Source organism: Vulpes lagopus, chromosome 10, assembly GCF_018345385.1.
Source record: "Vulpes lagopus strain Blue_001 chromosome 10, ASM1834538v1, whole genome shotgun sequence".
NCBI lineage: Eukaryota > Metazoa > Chordata > Mammalia > Carnivora > Canidae > Vulpes > Vulpes lagopus.
In genome coordinates this window covers 38,778,570-38,798,930 of record NC_054833.1, presented here as the reverse complement: position 1 = coordinate 38,798,930, position 20,361 = coordinate 38,778,570, and the positions used below count along the sequence as shown (strand labels likewise).

Sequence of the window (20,361 nt, the reverse complement as noted above, 5' to 3'; positions counted from 1 at the left end):
TTACCCATCCCCCACATCTGGGTTCTCAGCTTCACCTGCTTCCTATAAGTTTGGACCAAACCTGACTTGGAGAAGGGACTGGATTCCTTCACTGCTCACCACCCAGGCTCACCAGCAGTTCTCCCCTGATGCTCCCACCCCCCGCCAGTCCAGAAATGTCCAGAACGTTCAAAACGATGTTGCAGGCTCCGAGGCTCTCCTCTTCACTGTGACCAAGTGGCTAAAGCAGTGTCATCCACTCTTTCTTTGAATTTAAAGACATAGATTCTGAAATTTTTCCTCTTAAAACCTGTCTTGATCTTTCTTTCCTCTCTGATTTGTGCCCCAACCACGTCCCCAGTCCCAGCCTCACCTGACTGTCAGTGAGGTGAAGGGGGGAGCCCCTCCAGGAAGCACCCACATCCCTGCTTTTTTTTTTTATTCTTTAGATTGTATTGGCTTCATAATCACAGCCTCTCTCCTTGCAGAAACCTCTCCGTCCTGAGCAGGAGAGCACACAGAGGACCCCCGTGGTTTCTTTTCCATAAGAAATACAAATGGAGAAAGGATAACCCTTCCCTTAGACACTGGAGATTCTCTCAGGCTCCAGACATCTTACAGCTGCTTAGAGACAAAGAGAGTGAACACTTAAGTTAGACAAAGACTTTTTAATATTTTCCTTTGGAATGCTTTTGGTGATCAAAACAAAGAGGCCAGCCATCATGTGTTCTTGACTCGGTTTACTGAACAAAGCATTTTTTTTTCCTTTGCATTGTGGGTAGAAAAAGTCCTAGGAGTATTATGTATCCTTTGGAACTTACTTAGCTGAAAAAGTGGATATATATGGCTATATGTATAAAACACACACAGGTACAAATATATTGAACACGTATGTTTTCGTATTGTGTAGACACGGCCCCTCAAACAGTTCCTTGTATAATTAGTATCTTATAACGTCGGTGTTTGGTGTCTACCCATTAGACCCAACTGACACCATCTCCATCCTTTTTCATCGTTATAACCACCTCCAACCCCTCATTAATTGTAATTAAAAGAGGAAAGAGGGAGGCCTGTGTTGTATGCTCCTGCACGCAGGTGAGCTTGGCATCGCTCTTCCTCTTTACCATTTAAGGCATGTTATTTGAGGAAGAGAAATGGAAACTCAAAAGTGAGAGTCTTGTGGTCCAGCAGTAATAATAATATTCGTCTCGTTTCCCCCTCTGCCCACCCACGCTGGCCAGAGAACACCTGTCTCCGCAACCAGTATCGCTGCAGCAACGGGAACTGTATCAACAGCATCTGGTGGTGTGACTTTGACAATGACTGTGGTGACATGAGCGACGAGAGAAACTGCCGTGAGTCTTCCCTGCTCGGCCGGGCTTTCGGGATGTTGCACACTTACCGTTATTCGGAGGTCTGGCCAGCTGTGCCCGGGGGGCCGGGAGGAAGGGGGCTCCTGCTGCCAAGGTGTTGGCTGGTGGCCCGCCATGGTGGGTGACCCCAGTGTGAGCTGATGGGGCTTGGAGAACAGAGGCACTTAGATATAGGTGGTTATTTAATTTAAAACCAAGCCCCACAAGTCAGGGAACTGCTCGTTAACAAAGGGTTTACCAGTTGGGGCCTGCCTGGCTGAAACTGAGCTGACTGGGGAGTCGGGCCGTCTGGGCTCTCGTTGTGGCCCTACCACTGTGATAAAGCTGGTGACCAGGTGACATCCCTTGATCTGCTAATTCAGTGTTCAGCCTTTTCAGAGATGGGAAACAGGTTTTGCTTTGTATGCCATCCAGTCAGTGGATATTGGCTGCCGGCCAGGCTCCAGAGAGATCGTTCTAACTGATTGATGATGCCTGGTTGGCTTGAAATGTGGGGATGTTGATATGTGTGCATGGAAACATCATCTTTGGACTGTAAACTTTCTAAGGGTAACTCCTAAAGCACGATTCTGTTCAGCAGGGTTTAAGGACAAGTAAGTACTTATAATGAGTAATTTATTTATGGCAAGATTTTAATTTTTAATAGTCTCGACATTAACTTCTTTTTTCTTTTCAAGATTTGTTTTTTATTTATTTATGAGACACACACACACACACACAGAGAGAGAGAGAGAGAGAGGCAGAGACACAGGCAGAGGGAGAAGCAGGGTCCATTCAGGGAGCCTGACGTGGGACTCGATCCCGCGTCTCCAGGATCACACCCTGGGCTGAAGGTGGCACTAAACCGCTGCGCCACCCGGGCTGCCCTAGACGTTAACTTCTAATGAGATGCTTTGCCCTCTGACACTGAGTAATACATTCATACATTCATTCAGCAAGTATTTGTTGAGAACTCCTTTGTTCTAGGCTTTGTGTTTGGCTTGGGAATGACATGGAGTCTGCAGTCCAGAGAGGAGTTGGAAGAGTAGAGAGGCGGTTACAGTAGAGCCAGTGAGCGTGAGAATGGGGGAGCGCCATATCCATATAGGAAGAGCACACAAATCAAACTTGGGTAGGCATTTATGGAGAGCGCTGAAGGGTGAGTGGTAGGCATTTATGGAGAGCCCTGAAGGGTGAGTAGAGGTGAAGCAAGCAGAGGTGGAGGGAGCATGATTGTCAGCAAGAGAACAGCAGGTATGAAAGCCCAGAGGTGAGGGTGTATGTGGCACAGTTAAGAAACTGGTGTGAGTCATCAATAATATGAACGGGAGCAGTGGGGCAAGGGGACGTTGGGCTAGTTATGGTGCCCCCAGCAGCAGGGGCCTGGGGACTTTCTTCAGAAGAGCAGTTGAGAACCACTGAAATAACATGATAAGAATTTTGCCTTTGGAAAGAGAAGCAGTGGGCAGAAGGCACTGGCTGGGAGGAAGACCAGAAGCAGGGAAGCCAGAAGCCAGTGTGAAGACTTCTCTTGCAAATATTTTCCCACTGGAAATCCAGAAGCTCACTTGCCATTTTGTGCTATAAGAACAGGTTAGTGGGTGATTCCTGGCTCCATGGTGGACATGTTTTGCCAGCCATCTGTGGAGCCTGTCGCAGGTTCCCACGCCACCCCAGCCAGAAAGCAACCTTAGAGGCACTCAACTCACTGAAGTCATCTGGGCCCAGCAAAACTATGCGCTGTCCTTGCTGGCTCTTAGGAAGTTATTTAACAAACCTTTTCTTAGTCATTTTTCCTTGGTTTCAATGGATGCCATTCACACCCAGGGAGAAGAGCTCACTGAATGGCCGATCTGGGGAAAGCATTAGGCTGTCTGTGCGTTTTTTTTTTTTTTTTTCTTTTCTGTGAAAAGGACAGTGATAACACCTTCTCTGCCTACCAGAGTCTCAGGAAGAGGTGGTATTTGTGGGGGAAGAGCCAAAGCTCCTTAAAAAAAAATATTAACAACATTGGAACCGAGCCTGGGAAGGACTTTATTACATATGGGGGGGGTGCAGGGAGGAGATGCTTCTTAGAATTAACACATTGCACGAAGATTGCCCAGACATGATTAGGCTCAGTGGAAGCAAAGATCTAAACTAGATGACCTTGGGTATGATAGATGGGGATTCCACCCGGGGCTTTGGTTTCCACTAGATGACAAGCTGGGATCTTGTATTGGTTGAGTGTCCTGAGAGAGGGACCTCCCTCCATCCCTCCCACCCCCATTGCTTCAGCCCCCGAGCTCCGCGCCGGCCTCACAGGGTCAAGTATGCTGTTGGCTCTGACCGCCTCGTGGTTTGGTGTCAGCTTCGGCTGGGATTGACCTTCCCGGGACCGTGAGACTTGCTCGCTGCCCTGCTCTGCTCTGTCTCCATTCATTCCAATTGGCCCAGGAGAGGCGATGAGGAGGGGTGCGGGGGTGTTAAAATGTGGAGCCTGGGAACCTGGAGGGTGGTGCTTGTCTGTGCCTGTGCCAGCGGTTCCCTTATCGAGGAGGAGAAGGAGGAGGAGAGCCATGCTTATCTGATGGCTCCTCGTCCATGGGCAGGGCTGCAGGAAAGGCCCAGGCTGTGGCTGGCCACTGCTGTCTGGGAAGTTCAGCACAGCATCCCATCAGCTGCTGGGGAAGATGGGGGGTGGGGTGGGCAGTGGTGACCAGGGAGCCGGGGAGGGCTGTTGTCAGCACATCTCTGTCCCTTGCACAGACTCCTGTGCTGGGTAGTTGTCAGGCTCTCCGGGTTTTGACGTGAATGCCCTGCAGCCTTGTCATTTTTGCCTTCATCCTCTGCCTCCCACCATGAGCTCGATTACAGTGAAGAAACGGAGCCTCAAATAAATGCCACTGGGATGTCTAACTGTAGTGTTGTCCTTGGCTTTTCAATTCCCGGCACGGCCCCCCCCCCCCCCCACCCCAGGATCCTCTTGTGTCACATCATACCTGCTGTGTCAGCGGCTCCTGAGCGCAGCCTTCCTTCCCAAAGCCTTGCCTGGAGGGTCTCTTGCTGGGCTCTAGGGACTGTGCTCACTCCCAGATAATTTTAGTTAGAAGAGGGAGAAGAATCTACTTCTGTACCCATCCTGGTGCAGGAGGGCAGAGGAAGGACAAGGAAGAGATGTGACATTTGTTTGAAGCCTGTTCTGCTTTGCAGCCTACCCACCGGGCTCTGGTCCCAAACCAGTTTGCTTATTTCCTTTCATAATACTGCCTCAGGGTAGGTGCTATATTATCTCTGTTTTATGATAGAGCAAACGGAGGCACGGATCAGTTAGGTTATGTAACTTAGAGACTTGAGATCTGTATCTAGTCTATGTCATCACAGCACTTGGCCACGTTACCTTATCCTCCTCCTGCCATGTAGGAAATGGGCTCAAGGAGGTTAAAGTTAATTGCTTGAGGCAGAGGCAGAGCCAGGATCTGGAACCCAGTCCTACCTGATGACAAGACCCACGTGCCTGCTATAAAATTCTTCCCTGACACTCCTTGTGTCATTGATATGGGGAGGTGCCTGCTTCTCCTGTAAGATTGGGCTTTTTAGTCATCATTGTCTAAATGAAGGTGTCTCTGCCGAGTACTTAGAAATACACCTTCAGGCCTGGGGGGTTGGGGGGATGTCGTAGGAGGTGATCCAGCCCATCTCTCCCAGCTGGACGGCAGTATGTCACCCTCCCAGCCCGGTGCCCATCTGGAAGCCGTCCACGGAAAGATAGGCTCTTCTTGCCCTTGGTTGTAAATGTCAGGTTCTCATGTGATTTATATATATATATATATTTGTCTCTGTTGCTGCAATTAAAATCTGCTGCTACTCTGTTTTAGTTCCTTCTCCATGGGGATGTTTGTATTTAGGGTAAGGCGGGGGGATTAATTGTTCCTCATGAGTATATGGTCTCTCCCGTTTTAGCTACTACCATTTGTGATCTGGACACGCAGTTCCGCTGCCAGGAGTCTGGGACCTGCATCCCTCTCTCCTACAAATGTGACCTGGAGGATGACTGTGGAGACAACAGCGATGAAAGTCACTGTGGTAAGGGGACGTGATGTCCAGGGACCCCATTCCTGAGCGGGGCAATGCCTTTACTCACTGAGCTGCCGTGGGTTGCAGATGGAGGATTCCTGAAAGCATCTCAGGGTTTTCTTTCTTTCTTTTTTCTTTTTCTTTTTCTTTTTTTTTTTTGAGAGAGAGACCACACATGTGGGGTGCAGGGGAGGGAGGATGGAGTAGAGAGGGAAGGTCAGAGGGAGAGAGCATTCAAGAATCCCAGGAAGGCTCCTCACTGAGTACAGAGCCCAAAGCTGGGCTCCATCCCAGGACCGAGATCATGCATGACCTGAGCTGAAACCAAGAATCAGACGCTTAACTGACTGAGCCCCCCAGGCGCCCCCATCGGGGTTTCTGATATCCAGCCATATGACCGTCTCTGCCCCCTTGGTAGGAATGATTCATTCGAAAGATCACGGACCCTGCTTTCCCTTGCAGAGATGCCGTAAGCATGAGTGTGATAGTAAGGAAGATTTGTAACTGAATTTAGGTGGTTATTAAAAGCTATATGTGGAACAGAATTGGCCCACACATCTGGGCGACTATGAGACTATGAGACTAGATCTCTACCTTTGTGAACAGCTTTTTTTTTTTTTTTTTAAACCAACTAATTCAGTAAACTCTGTTGGAAGCCAGCAGATGGTACAAATGTTGTTCGAACATCTGTTTTCTGAATGGAAATTTTTACATTTAGGAAAATAGTGCATTGGAATTGCCAAGAGTGATAGGGGCTCTCTGTTTCAGTCTTTTTTAATTTCTGACTAAATGACTGAGAGGACTTCTTCAAGGTGACACTGTTAGTTTGTGTCAGGATAGGGACCCGGAGCCGTGTTTCCCAGCCTCGCTGCACAGCCCAGCCCTGCCTGGTTCGGGCGGCCTGTCTCCGTGAATGGCTCTGGTACCAAACTCAGCGTTGCTGACCTTCCAAGGAGGAAATGTTATGTGGTACATGGAGTGCACCAGACTGGAGGGATCCTGACTAAAGGGGAAGTGAGAACAGAGGCCAGACGCTGGCCCAGACAGCGTGAAGAGTTGGTGGCTCTCCCTAGCCACCCACGGGGCAGGTCCAGTCTAGCCTCGCATGTGCTTACAGACAGGGCCTGCTTTTTCACCAGCAGCTGACCCCAGGGGCTTACATAAGGGGAGCCAGGGAAATGCTCCTAGGCTGGCTCTTGGAGGAATCTGGTGTGTGTGGGAGGAGGGGGTCACATCATTTTCCCTCATCTTGGTAAAAATAGGAAATTCCAAAAAGCAGTCTTTTGGGTTCAGTGCTGTCCATTCTTTCTTTAGCGTCTGCACGGGGTCAAAGGGCACAGCTTAGTAGGAAGTAGACTCCAGTGATGTCATCTTGCTCACCTGTTGGGCACATGTTGGGTTCCCCACTTATGGCCTGTTAGTGTCGCCTGAATCCTTGCCACGGTCCCAGTCCCTGATAGCTGCAGGGCCGGGTCCTCTTCATAAGTCTCCAGACTGTTTCCTCATAAATATCTGAATCTCCAGCTTCACCACCAACTTGTCTCCTGAATGACACAACTCAGGCAGCCACCCTGGGCCCCAGGCTTGGCTCCCCTTGTTTCCCTAGATTCTTTAAAATTCCCATTGAAAGCTCTGTTTTAAATGACATTCCCAGGGTCTGTAAAAGAGGTCACTGGGGTAGCCTGCTTGCAAGTCTTGGTCAGGCTGCATGGGTTCCCTTGCCTCAGGACCCCACCCTTCTAGAGACAGCCCATCAGCCGACGTCCCTGGAGCTCTGCCCATGGAAGGTCCCCGGTTTTCTCTATGTTGGGAGCTCAGCACTAATCTCATCATCTCCGATCTGAGCATCTCGTACTAGTTAGCTTGCTCAGAGTTCTCATTATCCCCTTTTCTGAACCACGGACTCCATCTCTAGAAGGCTTCTGTTTCTTGAGAATTCTTAGGATTCTACTTTCTGGGTAATTAGAGCATTGCCTCCTAAACTTCTCATTGTAACAAGCATAGATAATATTTGTTAAGTGCCCCAAGGTAAATGGATAAAGCTCTTCTGGGCCTAGGGGTTACGAGGGGCAAGGATGTCAGGGTGTCAGGGGTGTCTGGATGGCTCAGTTGGTTAAGTGTCTGACTGTTGATTTCAGCTCAGGTCATGATCTCGGGGTCCTGGGATCAAGCCTTGCATCAGGCTCAACATTCAGTGTAGAGTTGGCTTGAGATTTTTCTTCTCCCTGCTTATGCATGTGTGCACTGTTTCTCTCTCTTTCTCTCTCTCTCTCTAAAATAAATAAATAAACAAACAAACAAATAAATAAAATCTTTAAAAATAGAATGTGAAAGTGTCAGTATCCCAGCACACCTGGAGTCCATCCTTGGTTAGCTGGCATTCCCCAGCTAAGTCCATACTGTACCTGGATAATCAGTGATAATTTGGGTAATGGGTGCTACTCTAGCCCTCAGGAGTGCTGACGCCTGAGCTCCATCCGAGATGGATCTCTGAGTCAGCGTTTGTCCCTACTGCTCTGTGTTTGTGATCTCCCCTGCAGAAATGCACCAGTGTCGGAGTGACGAATACAGCTGCAGCTCTGGCATGTGCATCCGCTCCTCCTGGGTGTGTGATGGAGACAATGACTGCAGGGACTGGTCCGATGAAGCCAACTGTACTGGTCAGTGTTCCGTGCTCTCCGTTGACAGCACCTGTCTGTGTGTGTGCTGGTTAGCTCTGCAACCCTCCACGATGGTAGGCTCTAGATTCTAAGAAATGGACCTTAGGCATCAGCTAGTTGCATGCTTCTCAGAGAGCTGGACTCTGCTGAGCTTGCGCTAAAAGGGAAATGGACACCCTGCTTTCTTCATTGAGAAGGTCTTGCTGTGCAAAAAAGCATTACCTAAACAAGTGTCCCTGAGCGATATGGTCGATTTTGCAATCTGGCTCAAGCTTATTTCTTCAGGACCAGTCACACCAGTTTATAGACTGGCCCCTGGTCTGGGGACCACACATTGAGCAGCGCTGAACTAACTCATGCTTTTGAAGGGAGCATCAGAGAGTTCCCCAAACAGTGAAAACCTGAACGGTGCTTATACCCGTTTGGGGTCAGATTGCATGAAAAAGAATGTTGGAAACAGCGTGAGAATAGGAGAGGAAGACGTGGTGGTATGAGGTGGAGGTAATGTCATTATTCTCATGGGTGATGAGAATAATGTTCACTCGTGTTCATCACGTTACTTCTATGAAGGAATAAATGAAAGAGTGAATAAATGAGACCCATTTTACAGTATGCTGGAATTGGGAGAGCAAGGATTTAGGGAAACCGTGGAGGAATAAAAACTGATCCCACTACCTGAAAAGTACATTTTCTCTGCACCCTCTCCAAATGATCATTCAGTTCTATCTTAAATCCAGTGATGGGGTGAGGGTTATTTCATGTAAACATTTTGTGGTAGGGGCAGATCTGCTTCTGGGCTTTGTGTTGCAATTCATTGGTACTGCATGAACTTGTCATTCACGTGGTGTGGATCACTAATCTTGGGGCGGGCCTTCCAAGTCCCCTGTCTTAATCCTCCTCACCCCATCCATGTACCCACCTGTTCCTACAGTGCCCAGCACTGGGAGCTCAGAGCAATGCCTACTGATTTGCGGAAGCAAATAAAAAGAAGGCTACACTCTCCTATCCCGAACCTAAATCGAAGTAACTGTTAGGTTTTTAGTTTAGATCTAGTTCCTGAAGGGCAGAAATGACCTTTGTATTTTCCCATTGCCCAGCGACTGGAGAGGATGTGTTCAGGGAGCTTCTGTCGATTGGGCAATTTACACAACGGCTTCTCTGCGTTCATTTTAGTTTCGAAGTGACCTCAGGTGACCCTGAGGAGTAGATGGCTCTCCTCAAATGCCATATCATCACACAGGATAATCCACGATGTTACCAGATTCTCTGCCCTTATAAACTTACCCGAAACTTGCCCCTTGTCCTTTCTGGTGGAACCTCAGTGCCTTGGAAGGACACAGGAGAAGGCTTCTCTCCAAAGACAAGCATGGCCTGTAGAGGGAGGGAAAAAAAACTGTCCACGGAGGAACTGCCATCAGCCCAGGAGCCACGATGCTGTTTGGAAACAGTGGGCTTGGGTGGATAATTGGTTAATAAATTAAAGGGGTGCACTTGGGCATTTCAGTTTGTAAATTGCAAAATGATTGAACATCTTGTTAGCACAACCACATGAGTCAATTTTGTGTTTCAGCAGCATGTGCTGCTCCTCTGGGATGAATTAACAACTCATTTCTATGGGTGGGTTCATCTGAGACTCCTGGGTTTTTTTTGTTGCTGTTGTTGTTGTTGTTGTTTTGTTTTGTTTTTTGGCAAGGCTGTCTGGGGAACATGTAAAGTGCTTACACCTCACCTGCTCCCTTGTTCCAGGGACTGTTCTTCCAAACCTATTAAAGATGATTCTCTTTCCTTGTCATCTCAAGATAGTTGGCAGTCAGCCGTGAGCTCATTAGGATGCGTGGCGTGTCCCTCCGTTTCCTGACCTAATACACGAAGTTGTCTGCGAAGCCGCAATCAGTCGGGGTCGGTGGACTTCCTCTTGGCCTCAGCTTGCGGGCACAGTCTTTGGGCTTCTCCTCCCTGCTTTTTGTCTTTCATGGGACTTAATTTTCTTTATTCCCTTCTCCCTACCTCCCTGCATCAATTTGACCGTAAACATTTGATTTCTGCTCTTTCTGGGGTTATGCTTAGACACCCCATGTGTCTTCGCACAGTGGCTCTCCGCCCTCCTAGACTCTCAGGGATTTCAGAACAGACTCCACACGTGCTTAGTATTTTCATGGTACATTTAAAAAATTCCTAATATTAATCATTGTTATATTTCAGGAACCAGTCACCTTTGCTTCTTGTGCCCGATGTCTCCTTTCCACGTATATCTTTCTCTGTTTCTTGCAGCAGGAGTCCATGAGTGGTCAACTCTTTGAAGGTTTTATTTACACAAACATGTTTTTATGTCACTCTCAATCCTGAATTCAGATGGATCTGGATTTCTCGGATTGTAATAATATTCCGTTAAGTATTTCAATGGGATTATTCTATTTCCTTCTGGCCTCTTCTGTGTTGATTTGAATTCTCCTGTCAGGTGAGCGGTTCAAAGTATCATCAGACATCCTTTCTCTCTGGGTATCTGTAGGTTTTTGTTTGTTGTTATATAGTTACACCTCCCTAGGTGAAATTATTTTTATTCATCCTACTCTTGAGTCTTGTTTTCCTTCCAGAGGCTGAGGATTTATTTTTCATCAATTCTGGGGAATTACAGCCATGATGTTTCAGTTCTCTTTGCTAGTATTTCTGGTCTTGTCTTCAATGGTTACTGTCAGCGTTCTATTGGGCTGTGTCCTTCTGTTGTTCATGCTTCTGTTTTAGGATTTGCGGTCTCTTTATGACTCCGTACTAGAATCTGAGTTACTTCCTCAGTCTTCTCTTCTGGTTCAACAATTCTCTTTTCAGCTGAATCTAACTGGCTGTTTCTCACATCCACTGAGCTATGTTTATTTCCACGGCTGTATTTTTTTATATCTAGAATTTCTATCTTGTTCTTATTCCAAGTGTGGCTTTTGCTTTTCAGTGCCTTTTCTTTCTTAAAAAAACTTTTATTTAATTTTAGTTAATTAACATATACTGTATTATTGGTTTCAGAGGTAGAGTTCAGTGATTCATCAGTGCTATATAACACCCAGTGCTCATTACATCATGTGCCCTCCTTATTGCCCATCACCCAGTTACCCCATCCCCCAATCCCCTTCCCTCCAGCGACCCTCAATGTGTTTCCTATGATTAAGAGTCTTATGGTTTGCCTCCCTCTCTGATTTCATCTTGTTTTATTTTTTCCTCTCTTCCCTTATGATCCTCTGTTTTGTTTCTTAAATTCCACAGATGAGTGAGATCATATGATAATTGTCTTTCTCTAATTGACTGTTTCACTTAGCATAACGTCCTCTAGTTCCATCCATGTTATTGCAAATGGCAAGAGTTAATTATTTTGATGTCTGAGTATATATGTGTATAAGACATCTTTATCCATTCACCGATAGAAAGAGCCCAGGTGTCCATCAATGCTCTTTCTTTACACTTTATGTTATTATTTCTGTGTCATTAATCATTCAAGTTGTATTGATAGTCGCATTTTTCCCTCTCATTCGCTTCCTAATAGTCCAGTGCTCTGTAATTCCTACCATATGAATTCATCCATCCCTTCTGCCCCAGTTGTATTTGGTTAATGCTTTTGATCAGGTATTCCAGAGGGTCTTGCTGAGTCAAGGAAGATCTGTCCAAATCAGAGAGTGGGGTGTAGGATAAGTAGGATAGGTTTCCATTAGAAACTCCGATCCTCTAATTTCATGGTCATTTACCCCATTTGCCCATCCTGCTGTGCAAAGGATTCTTATCCCCCCCCCCCATTCTTTAGTCTATATTAAAATCAGTCTCTTCCATCTTTATAATTAAGTGAAAAAGGTAAAATAATTGAACATGTATTACTTAACCAGAACTCAGTGTCAGAGAGCTAATAAGTTACTCAGAAGATTGGAAAATTCAGAAAAAGAAAATGTGTTAAGAATTCCATTCATACCTGGCCACTTAAATGAAATTGTGCAAACTGATTAGTCTTTCTGAGCTCAGCTTCTGTGATAGATTTTGGAGATCTCAGACATGCCTCCCAGAATGGTCATTTGGAAACTCCATTAACACTCTGAAATTGTTTTCAATTAAAAGTGAACTGCATAAGCTGAATAATAAGTAGATCAGCATGGCAGTGAGCTTAGGGAACAGTGTATCTCATGAAAGGGAGCAAAGCTTTGCGGAGGAGTATTTGCAAGGGCTGTCAGACTTGTAAAACCATCAGATCAAAAGTATTCCAGGCGATGGCTGTTACTGCTGCAAAAGCTCATGTAACGTGCAGCCTATATGTATTCCTCTTCTCGGAGATAAGTGTATTTTAATCTCTTTTTAAGATTTTATTTATTCATGGAAGACACAGAGAGAGAGGCAGAGACACAGGCAGAGGGAGAAGCAGGCTCCCTGCGGGGAGCCCGATGCGGGACTCAATCCTAGGACCCTGGGATCACGCCCTGAGCTGAGGGCAGATGCTCAATCGCTGAGCCACCCAGGCATCTTATATTTTAAAAAGATGTTCAATGGATTCTGAGAGCCAGAGGTTATATAATATTAAAACTTCGTGTAGACCTGTTTCTATGCTATGCACATAGCCTTGGTAGTCAGTGAGATAAGACAACAGATAATGGACCACCACTTGTTTCAAAGTGGTTTGAAAAATCAGGTTCTTTGTACTTCAGACTGCTGCACACAATAGCCCCAAATTCAGTAGAAATTCTAGAGGGCATTGGAAGCCAATTTTCCCAATCCTTGAGTAGCAGTTGCCAACCATCTTGATTGAATAAGTAACTGTAGTATGCCCTCAATAACCCACTTTTGTTTGTTCTGCTTCATGTGTTGCAAAGACATCCTTGTCGACACAGTTTAACAGAGAGCCCATCTAGCTCTCTTGTTTTATGTCAGTGGTAAACAAGGCCAGCCCTGGCTTTCACTCAGCAGTGCACAGACACAAACAGCTTTCTGTTTTAGCAGAGGAAAGGGAAAGCTAATGGAGAGGTGGTTAGTAGTGCTGGTTGGGTTTGAGGCAGATACTCTGCATTCAAACTAGTCTTTGACCAGTGTTTTGAGACGTTTCTAAAGGACTTCCAACTGGCCTCAGCCCACGTATGCAAACAAGGCTGCTGGTTTATAACAACAGCTCTGTTTCACTTGTGTCTTTTTCTTTTAATGGTTGTAGTGGACACCACACATCGTTGGCTGATAGATGTCACTCCTGACTATTGGGAAAGTTAGACAAGTCTAGGAGGTGCTGGCACCTTTCTGTTTTGAGTTTGAGTAAATCTTCTGTGCTCTCTGGATCTGAGGGTTTGCACATTTGAAATGGGGTAGTTTGTTGAGAATTATAAAATCACAGCCTTTCAGAGCTTACAAGGGTCCTTACATATCAATATAGATGATGAAGTGGAGCCTCCAAAGAGTGGCTACATCGGGTCGAGAGCTGTCTGCAGAGCACACACCACCTCTCCTTGTCCCACAGAATCTGGATGAGTGAGTGGGTTCATGTGAGAAGATAAAGTAGCAAGATAGAGCAGAAGCCATACAGGCTTTGGACTTGGAGAACGCTGGTGCTATTACTTATCTTTGTGAATGTGAGCGAGTATCTTAATCCCCCTAAGGCTGTTACTTAGGGGATGTGGGGAATAACCCTCACATCATAGGTGGTTGTGAAAAGTAAATGATTTCTTTTTAACATGTACATCTATACTTGTGTAGCTTTACAGACTCACAGAGTTAAGTGATTGCTCCATTAGGAGCGCAAGCTCAGGTGCCTGGCTCCTGGCCAGGGAGGAGCTCAGGCTCTCTGGTCCACACCTTATTACCCAGCACAGTCTCCCTTCGGTCAGCTCCTTGGTGGTTGGTGGGGGAGCGGAGGTGAAGGTGGCACTGACATTGTCTCTCTTCTCTCTTGCTGGCAGCCATCTATCACACCTGCGAGGTCTCCAACTTCCAGTGTCACAACGGGCACTGTATTCCCCAGCGGTGGGCGTGTGATGGTGACATGGATTGCCAGGATGGTTCTGACGAGGACCCAGTGAACTGCGGTAAATGCTCTGCTTTGGTCTCCACGTGGAGCGGCCCCAGTGTCTGCTGGTCAGGAGAAGAGGGGACAGATTGGGCCGGGCGTTGGAATACTGCTCTGCTGTGCCTGGACGCCCAGGCCGACCACCAGACAGGCCTTCCCGGTTTTTAGATGGCATGGCCATAGGATGTATAGGGGTGTGTTGTGTCATCCTCATTGGCAGGCAAGCTGTTTTGCCTCATTGGTTTTCCATAACAACTTTGCAGCAAAGTAATGGAAACCAGTTCACCCACCCAGAGTGCTAAATACAGTCACCAAATACAGAAATGAGCAGTGTTCCACCAGAAATTAGCCAGCAGTTTCGGTATAAATAGCGTACTTTATGACTAAGAGTTCTGTGTTATGGTCCTTTGGGAAAGTGGTTACCACCCCTAAGGTAGAACTTTGTCAGCATAATTGATTTCAGAAAGAACTCTGAGGTCATTAGCTACCTTCACAAAATAGCTGTCCCATGAACACAATGTATAAAATTCGTTTTTATACCAAATATCTTTTTGTTTAAGATTTTATTTATTCCTGAGAGACACAGAGCGTGAGGCAGAAACATAGGCAGAGGGAGAAGCAGGCTCCCTGTGGGGAGCCTGGTGCAGGACTCGGTCCCTGGACCTGGGATCTCCACCTGAGCCAAAGGCCCAACCACTGAGCCACCCAGGTGCCCCTATACCAAATATCTTTAAGGTTCTCTATCCATATCCTTTTTCTATAGCATGGGTAGGAAAAAAAACCCTGTGTTTCTCCTCTGCTCTCAGTATTCTGTGCACAGTGTACTTCCACACTTCTTGGCCACCCCATGTGTGTTTTCCACGCCAAGCAGTCTTCAGTACCAGCTGGGTGTCCTGCAGTTAACTCATTCCTTGCACTATCTTCCTTGCAACAGCATCAGATTTCACGGGTTAAGGGCACGGTCCCAAACAATGTCCCCCCACTTCAGATGCCAGTCACAAGCCTCAAGTTGTCACCTGTACTTCTCACTGACAACCTATAAATCCGTCTCCCCTCCCTTGGCTTCAGTGATTTACTAGACTGTCTCACAGAACTCAGGGAATCACATTTCCTAGCTTGTTAGAAAAAGATGTATGATAAAGGAGAGAGAGAATGAACATCCAGATGGAAGAGAAAGCATAGGGCAAGGTAGAGGGAAGGGTTGTGGGGCTTCCAAGCCCTGTCCAGACCTCCCGCTCTCCCAGCATCTCTGTGTTCAGCCACCTGGAAGCTCTCTGAGCCCCATACTTTTTGGGATTTCTAGAGAGGCTTTATCACATAGTATGAATCGTTAAGCTAGCTCCCCCCCTCACCCCTCCCTAGAGGATCAGGGGTGGAGTTCAAACCAAGCCTCTAATCATGGCATGGTTTTTCTGGTGACCAGCCCCCATCCTAAAGCTATGCAGGAGCCCACACAGAGTTGCCCATTAGAACACAAGACATTCCTGTTACCTAGGGAATTACAAGGGCTTAAGAGCTCTGTGCCTATAACCAGGGCCAGAGACCAATATATATTTCCTGTTACTTTGCACCATACCTTCCAGATCTTCATGGGACCGTAGTCATAGTCTGCATGTTGTAAACTCCATTCCTTTCATGTCACAGTATTAAGCAGAGGTCTTTGCCTATATCTGTATTTTTCTGTAGCCCACATTTTCATGGCAGATGCATATTCACTTGATATTTCTCATAGTATACTTAGTTGCTTCCCGGTCAGGCATTTGAGTGTTTTCAGTTTTACACTATTATGTGCAGTAAAATTATCCTTTTTTTTTTTGGAAATGAAGGCTTATTTTTTTCTTGAAGATACTTCCTAGGATATGTCCCTCAGTATGGAATTGCTGGGTCAGAGGTTCTGATGGATTTTAATGATTCTCCTTAAGTGTTTGCATGTTGCGTTTCTGAGTGATGATACCCGAAGCATTTCTTTTTTTTTTTTTTTTTTAATTTTTACTTTATTTTTTTATTTATTTTTATTTTTTTTATGATAGTCACAGAGAGAGAGAGAGAGAGAGGCAGAGACACAGACAGAGGGAGAATCAGGCTCCATGCACCGGGAGCCCGATGTGGGATTCGATCCCGGGTCTCCAGGATCACGCCCTGGGCCAAAGGCAGGCGCCAAACCGCTGCGCCACCCAGGGATCCCAAAGCATTTCTATCAGTAACATAGTGTCTGTTTCCCCACGTCTCCCTTGAACTTACATTTTATCTTTTTAGTTGTTTTCACTAATTTATTGGATAGGAGTCTGTCTTGTATAATTTTAATTTTATACTTTTTAAAAATACCTCTTACACTTAGCGACATTAAGTATTTCCCGACTCATGGTACTCACTTAGTGGTTCTGTTTGATTCCTTAGAATAATTTCCTAGGCATGATGATTTATTAGAGGATTAAAACATACTTTCTTGCCTTGCTCCTGAACCCCCTGGAACCGGTCTCCTAAGCGTTGGGTTTGCAGTGGCCCTGACTTACCTGCTAGAACTTACTTTTAAGCCCTAACGTCGGGCAGTAGCTCTGTGTTCAGGAGAAAGGGTTACCTTGTGCTAAGAATTCTCTACTAAGCACAAAATCTAAGATTCTTAACATTGCTAGAATGGACTTTCTCTGAAAGGGCTTTAGTTTAGAATTCCTGAAGAATTAAGATGGTGATTTAGGAGAGCTTTAAAAGACCAGGATTATAATCAGGATTCATGTCCTCCTTTTTTCCACTCACTGAAGCTTTTCTTAAAAATAGGTACTCAGTTTTTTGAGTAGGTAACACGTTTTCATGGTTCAAGATGGAAGAAAGCATCAAGAGATGTACGGTAAACATTTTTCTCCCCATCTGCCAAATCCCTACCATGTCCACATGGGAAATTATGATTGTATGCCCTTTTAGGATATTTTTGTGCATATCTGCAAATTTAAATGTACCGTGTATTCTTGTTCTCTTTTACACAAGTAGAATGCCATGTGTGTTGTTTTGTACCTTGTTTTTTCCACACAACTGTGTATCTGGGATACATTTTTGCAGAGTGCCTCTTCAGTGCCTTTGTAGCAGTCTTGTGTTTTAGGGTATAACGAGGTATTACAGAGTCCCCTACTGACGGACAGGTAGGTGGTTGTCCGTGCATTACAAAGAGCATTGCAATGAACAACCTGGTACTAACGTCATTTCTCACTTGTGTGGCTAGATCACGTGTTTGCCATGGCATCGCTGGGTCAAGGTGTGCATGCATTGGTTACTGTGACCGCGGTTACCAATCACCCAGTCTCCTTAGGGGTTTGCCCATTTAAACCCACACAACAACGCGTGTGAGCACCTGCCTCTTTCCTCTTATCACTCTCTTCCGTTATCAAATTGCATTTCAGAGAAGAAGTGCAATGGATTCCGCTGCCCGAATGGTACCTGCATCCCATCCAGCAAGCACTGTGACGGTCTGCGGGATTGCTCCGATGGTGCGGATGAACAGCACTGCGGTGAGTCCTCTCCCTGCCCCGGGGAAGTGCAAATATTGGACTGAACCCTTGCACCTCCTCAGGATCTGCTGGGGGTTAGTTTTTAACCGAGTTCATGCCGGACTCTGGGAGGCTGGTGGCTTCAGGGTGCCCTGGTTTGGGAGGAGAGGAGCAGGACGGAGAGCAGTGTTGGGGTGATCCTGGAATAAATAGGTCGTTGCTTGGTGAACGCTGCTGTTGCTTGCTCTCGCTCTAGGAGTAGACCCAGTGTTTTGAACTGAATACTTATTTCTCCTACTTGATGGGTTTTATTCATGTTGCTGGTGATTACTCAAGTCACATTTTCGTTTGGCCAGGTGACTCTCTTATCCCCGTTTCCTTTAGACTCCTAGAGGTTGTCTTGGGCCAGTGGTGCTCATCTGTGAATGTACCTTGCTTGGCTCCCCGACTCCCTCCCACCCCCAGATTCTGATGTAATTTGTATGGAGTGTGGCCTGGGCATTGGGATTTTTAAAATCAGCCACTGTCCTCCAGAGAAGCAGAACTGATAGGATGTGTGTATCCACAGAAGGAGCTTTATATTCAGGAATCAGCTCATGCACTTATGAAGGCTGCCAGTCCAAAATCTGCAGGGTAGGCCGGCAGGCTGGAAACCCAGGGGCAGGCTGATGTTACAGCTTGAGTCCACAGGCCGTCTTCTTGCTTTTGTCTGTGTCCTGCATCCCCGGTGTCCCTTCTTATAAGGACTCCGCACCTGTGGGATCAGGGACCCACCTCCATGACCTCGTTTTACCTTCATCACCTCTTTAAAGGACCTGTCTCCAAATGCAGTCACACTGGGGGTTAGGGCTTTAACATACGAATTTTTAGGGGTACAATTAGTCCCTAACACTGGTCCTTTTGTGGAAGAAGTAGCAGAGAGTCAGTGTTCTGTGACTCGTGATGAAGATCATGAGCATGGATGTCAGACAGGTCTGGCTCTACCCTCAGTAGCTGTGTACTCTTGGCAAAATACTTAATGTTACCACCCCCTCTGTTCTCATTTTGAGAACAGGACAATAAAATCTCTCCTGGCGTCGTCTAGAGAGTTCAGTGATGCGCCTCTGTGTCAAGTGCTTTAGCTCAGGGCTCGGCACACAGCAAGTGCTCAAGAAATGGGGGCTCTTACTACGGTTTCCTGAGCGCACAGGGAGCCTCTGCTCAGGGCTGGTGCCGGTCCCGAGCGTTCATGGCCTTCTCCCTGCCCCGGACCCCTCTCAGAGCCCCTCTGCACGCGCTTCATGGACTTCGTGTGCAAGAACCGCCAGCAATGCCTGTTCCACTCCATGGTGTGTGACGGGATCGTCCAGTGCCGTGACGGCTCCGATGAGGATGCGACGTTCGCAGGCTGCTGTGAGTGGGGCGGACGGGGAGGGGACCGAATCCCTGGAGATGCCGTGGAGGGTTGGGCCACTGTGGTTCACAGGTCTCACTCGAGTGTCCAATCTGGCCCTTTCTGAGAAAGGCTTACCCTCTGTTGCTTCATAAGGTCTGCTTTTTGGTGGTTGGTGTGTGTATGAGGGGAAGGCTTGGAGGGACCCTTCTCCCGCGGGCCTTCCCTGTGCACCTGTCACCCTGTAGCACCCTTGCCTGGCCCCGGTGGTCTTCGTTGCACTAGTCACCACTTGGCACACCGTATATTTATTTGATTATTTGACTGCCTGTCTCTCCTTGCTGGAATGTGGGCCTCATGAGAGCAGGACTTCTGTTTTGTTCACTGCGTAGACCTACTCCTAAAACAGGCCCTACCAGCGGTGGCTACTCATTCTAGTCTGCTCGGGCCACCATCACCAAAGACCACAGCCTGGGTGGCCGAAACAGCAGACGTGTATTTCTCATAGTTCCGGGGGCTCCAGTTTGAGGTTGAGATGTTGGTCGGATTGGTTCTTCTGCAGCCCCCCTCCTGAGCTTGCTGAAGGCTGCAGTCTGCCTCAGCCCTCACGTGGTCTCCCCTCTATGCCTGTCTGTGTCCTGCTTTCCTTTTCTCAGAAGGACCCTACTCCTATTAGGTTAGGGTCCCTTGTGACCTCACGGTAGCTTAATCACCTCCTTAAAGACCCTGTTTCCAAATACAGTCACCTTCTGAGCTACTGGGGGTTAGGCCTTCAAGTGGCTTTTGCCATCCCGGAGCCCTGTAGCTGGCCTGTCTCTTGGTGGAGGTTCTTTCCCCTTGCGTCCTACCTTGAGCCCTGCAGGATGGCAGCAGCCTGGAACTTAGGGATGTTTGTTCCTTATCTAGCGGAAGACCCCGAGTTCCACAAGGTTTGTGATGAGTTCAGTTTCCAGTGCCAGAACGGAGTGTGCATCAGCCTGATTTGGAAGTGCGACGGCATGGATGACTGTGGTGACTACTCCGATGAAGCCAACTGTGGTAAGATGCTGGACCTTCAGCCTCTCGTCCCTAATCTCCGGGTCCCAGTGACGCCTGTGGTTAAGGAGGCCGTTCTCAGCTCACTGCCATGCAGGCTGTGCCTTCTCCTGCCTCACCACTGGTTCCCCTGTAAGGAATTGAGTCTTCAAGTGGCAGCCTGCCCGCAGGAGGTGTTGGGGCATGTTTATTCCCGTTCCTTTTCTTTCCCCAGTTGGGAAGTTCACATTATGTCTAAGGAATACGGTAGATGAATGATGGTGAATATTTTGGAAGGTGTTCCCCAAATGTGCTTATTATAGATGCCACAACTTTATAAAGAGTCCTGTCATCATTGGGCTGTCACCAATAGTTATGTCATTCCTTTGGTAAAGTGTCAAAAAGTTGGATATTATTTGTAAGGTCTAGAAGTGTG

General features: G+C 47.0%; 1 protein-coding gene across 2 annotated transcripts in view; it reads left to right on the top strand.

Moving 5' to 3' along the window:
* The window catches only part of SORL1 (sortilin related receptor 1), a 154,401-nt gene that overhangs the window by 98,020 nt on the left and 36,020 nt on the right, over window positions 1–20,361 (top strand). For both annotated transcript variants that reach the window (XM_041770729.1, XM_041770730.1), the window contains 7 exons: window positions 1,221–1,334; window positions 5,274–5,396; window positions 7,928–8,047; window positions 13,954–14,079; window positions 17,453–17,560; window positions 18,800–18,931; window positions 19,818–19,949. In XM_041770729.1, coding sequence (XP_041626663.1) covers window positions 1,221–1,334; window positions 5,274–5,396; window positions 7,928–8,047; window positions 13,954–14,079; window positions 17,453–17,560; window positions 18,800–18,931; window positions 19,818–19,949 — 855 coding nt within the window. The remainder of the gene's footprint in view (window positions 1–1,220; window positions 1,335–5,273; window positions 5,397–7,927; window positions 8,048–13,953; window positions 14,080–17,452; window positions 17,561–18,799; window positions 18,932–19,817; window positions 19,950–20,361) is intronic.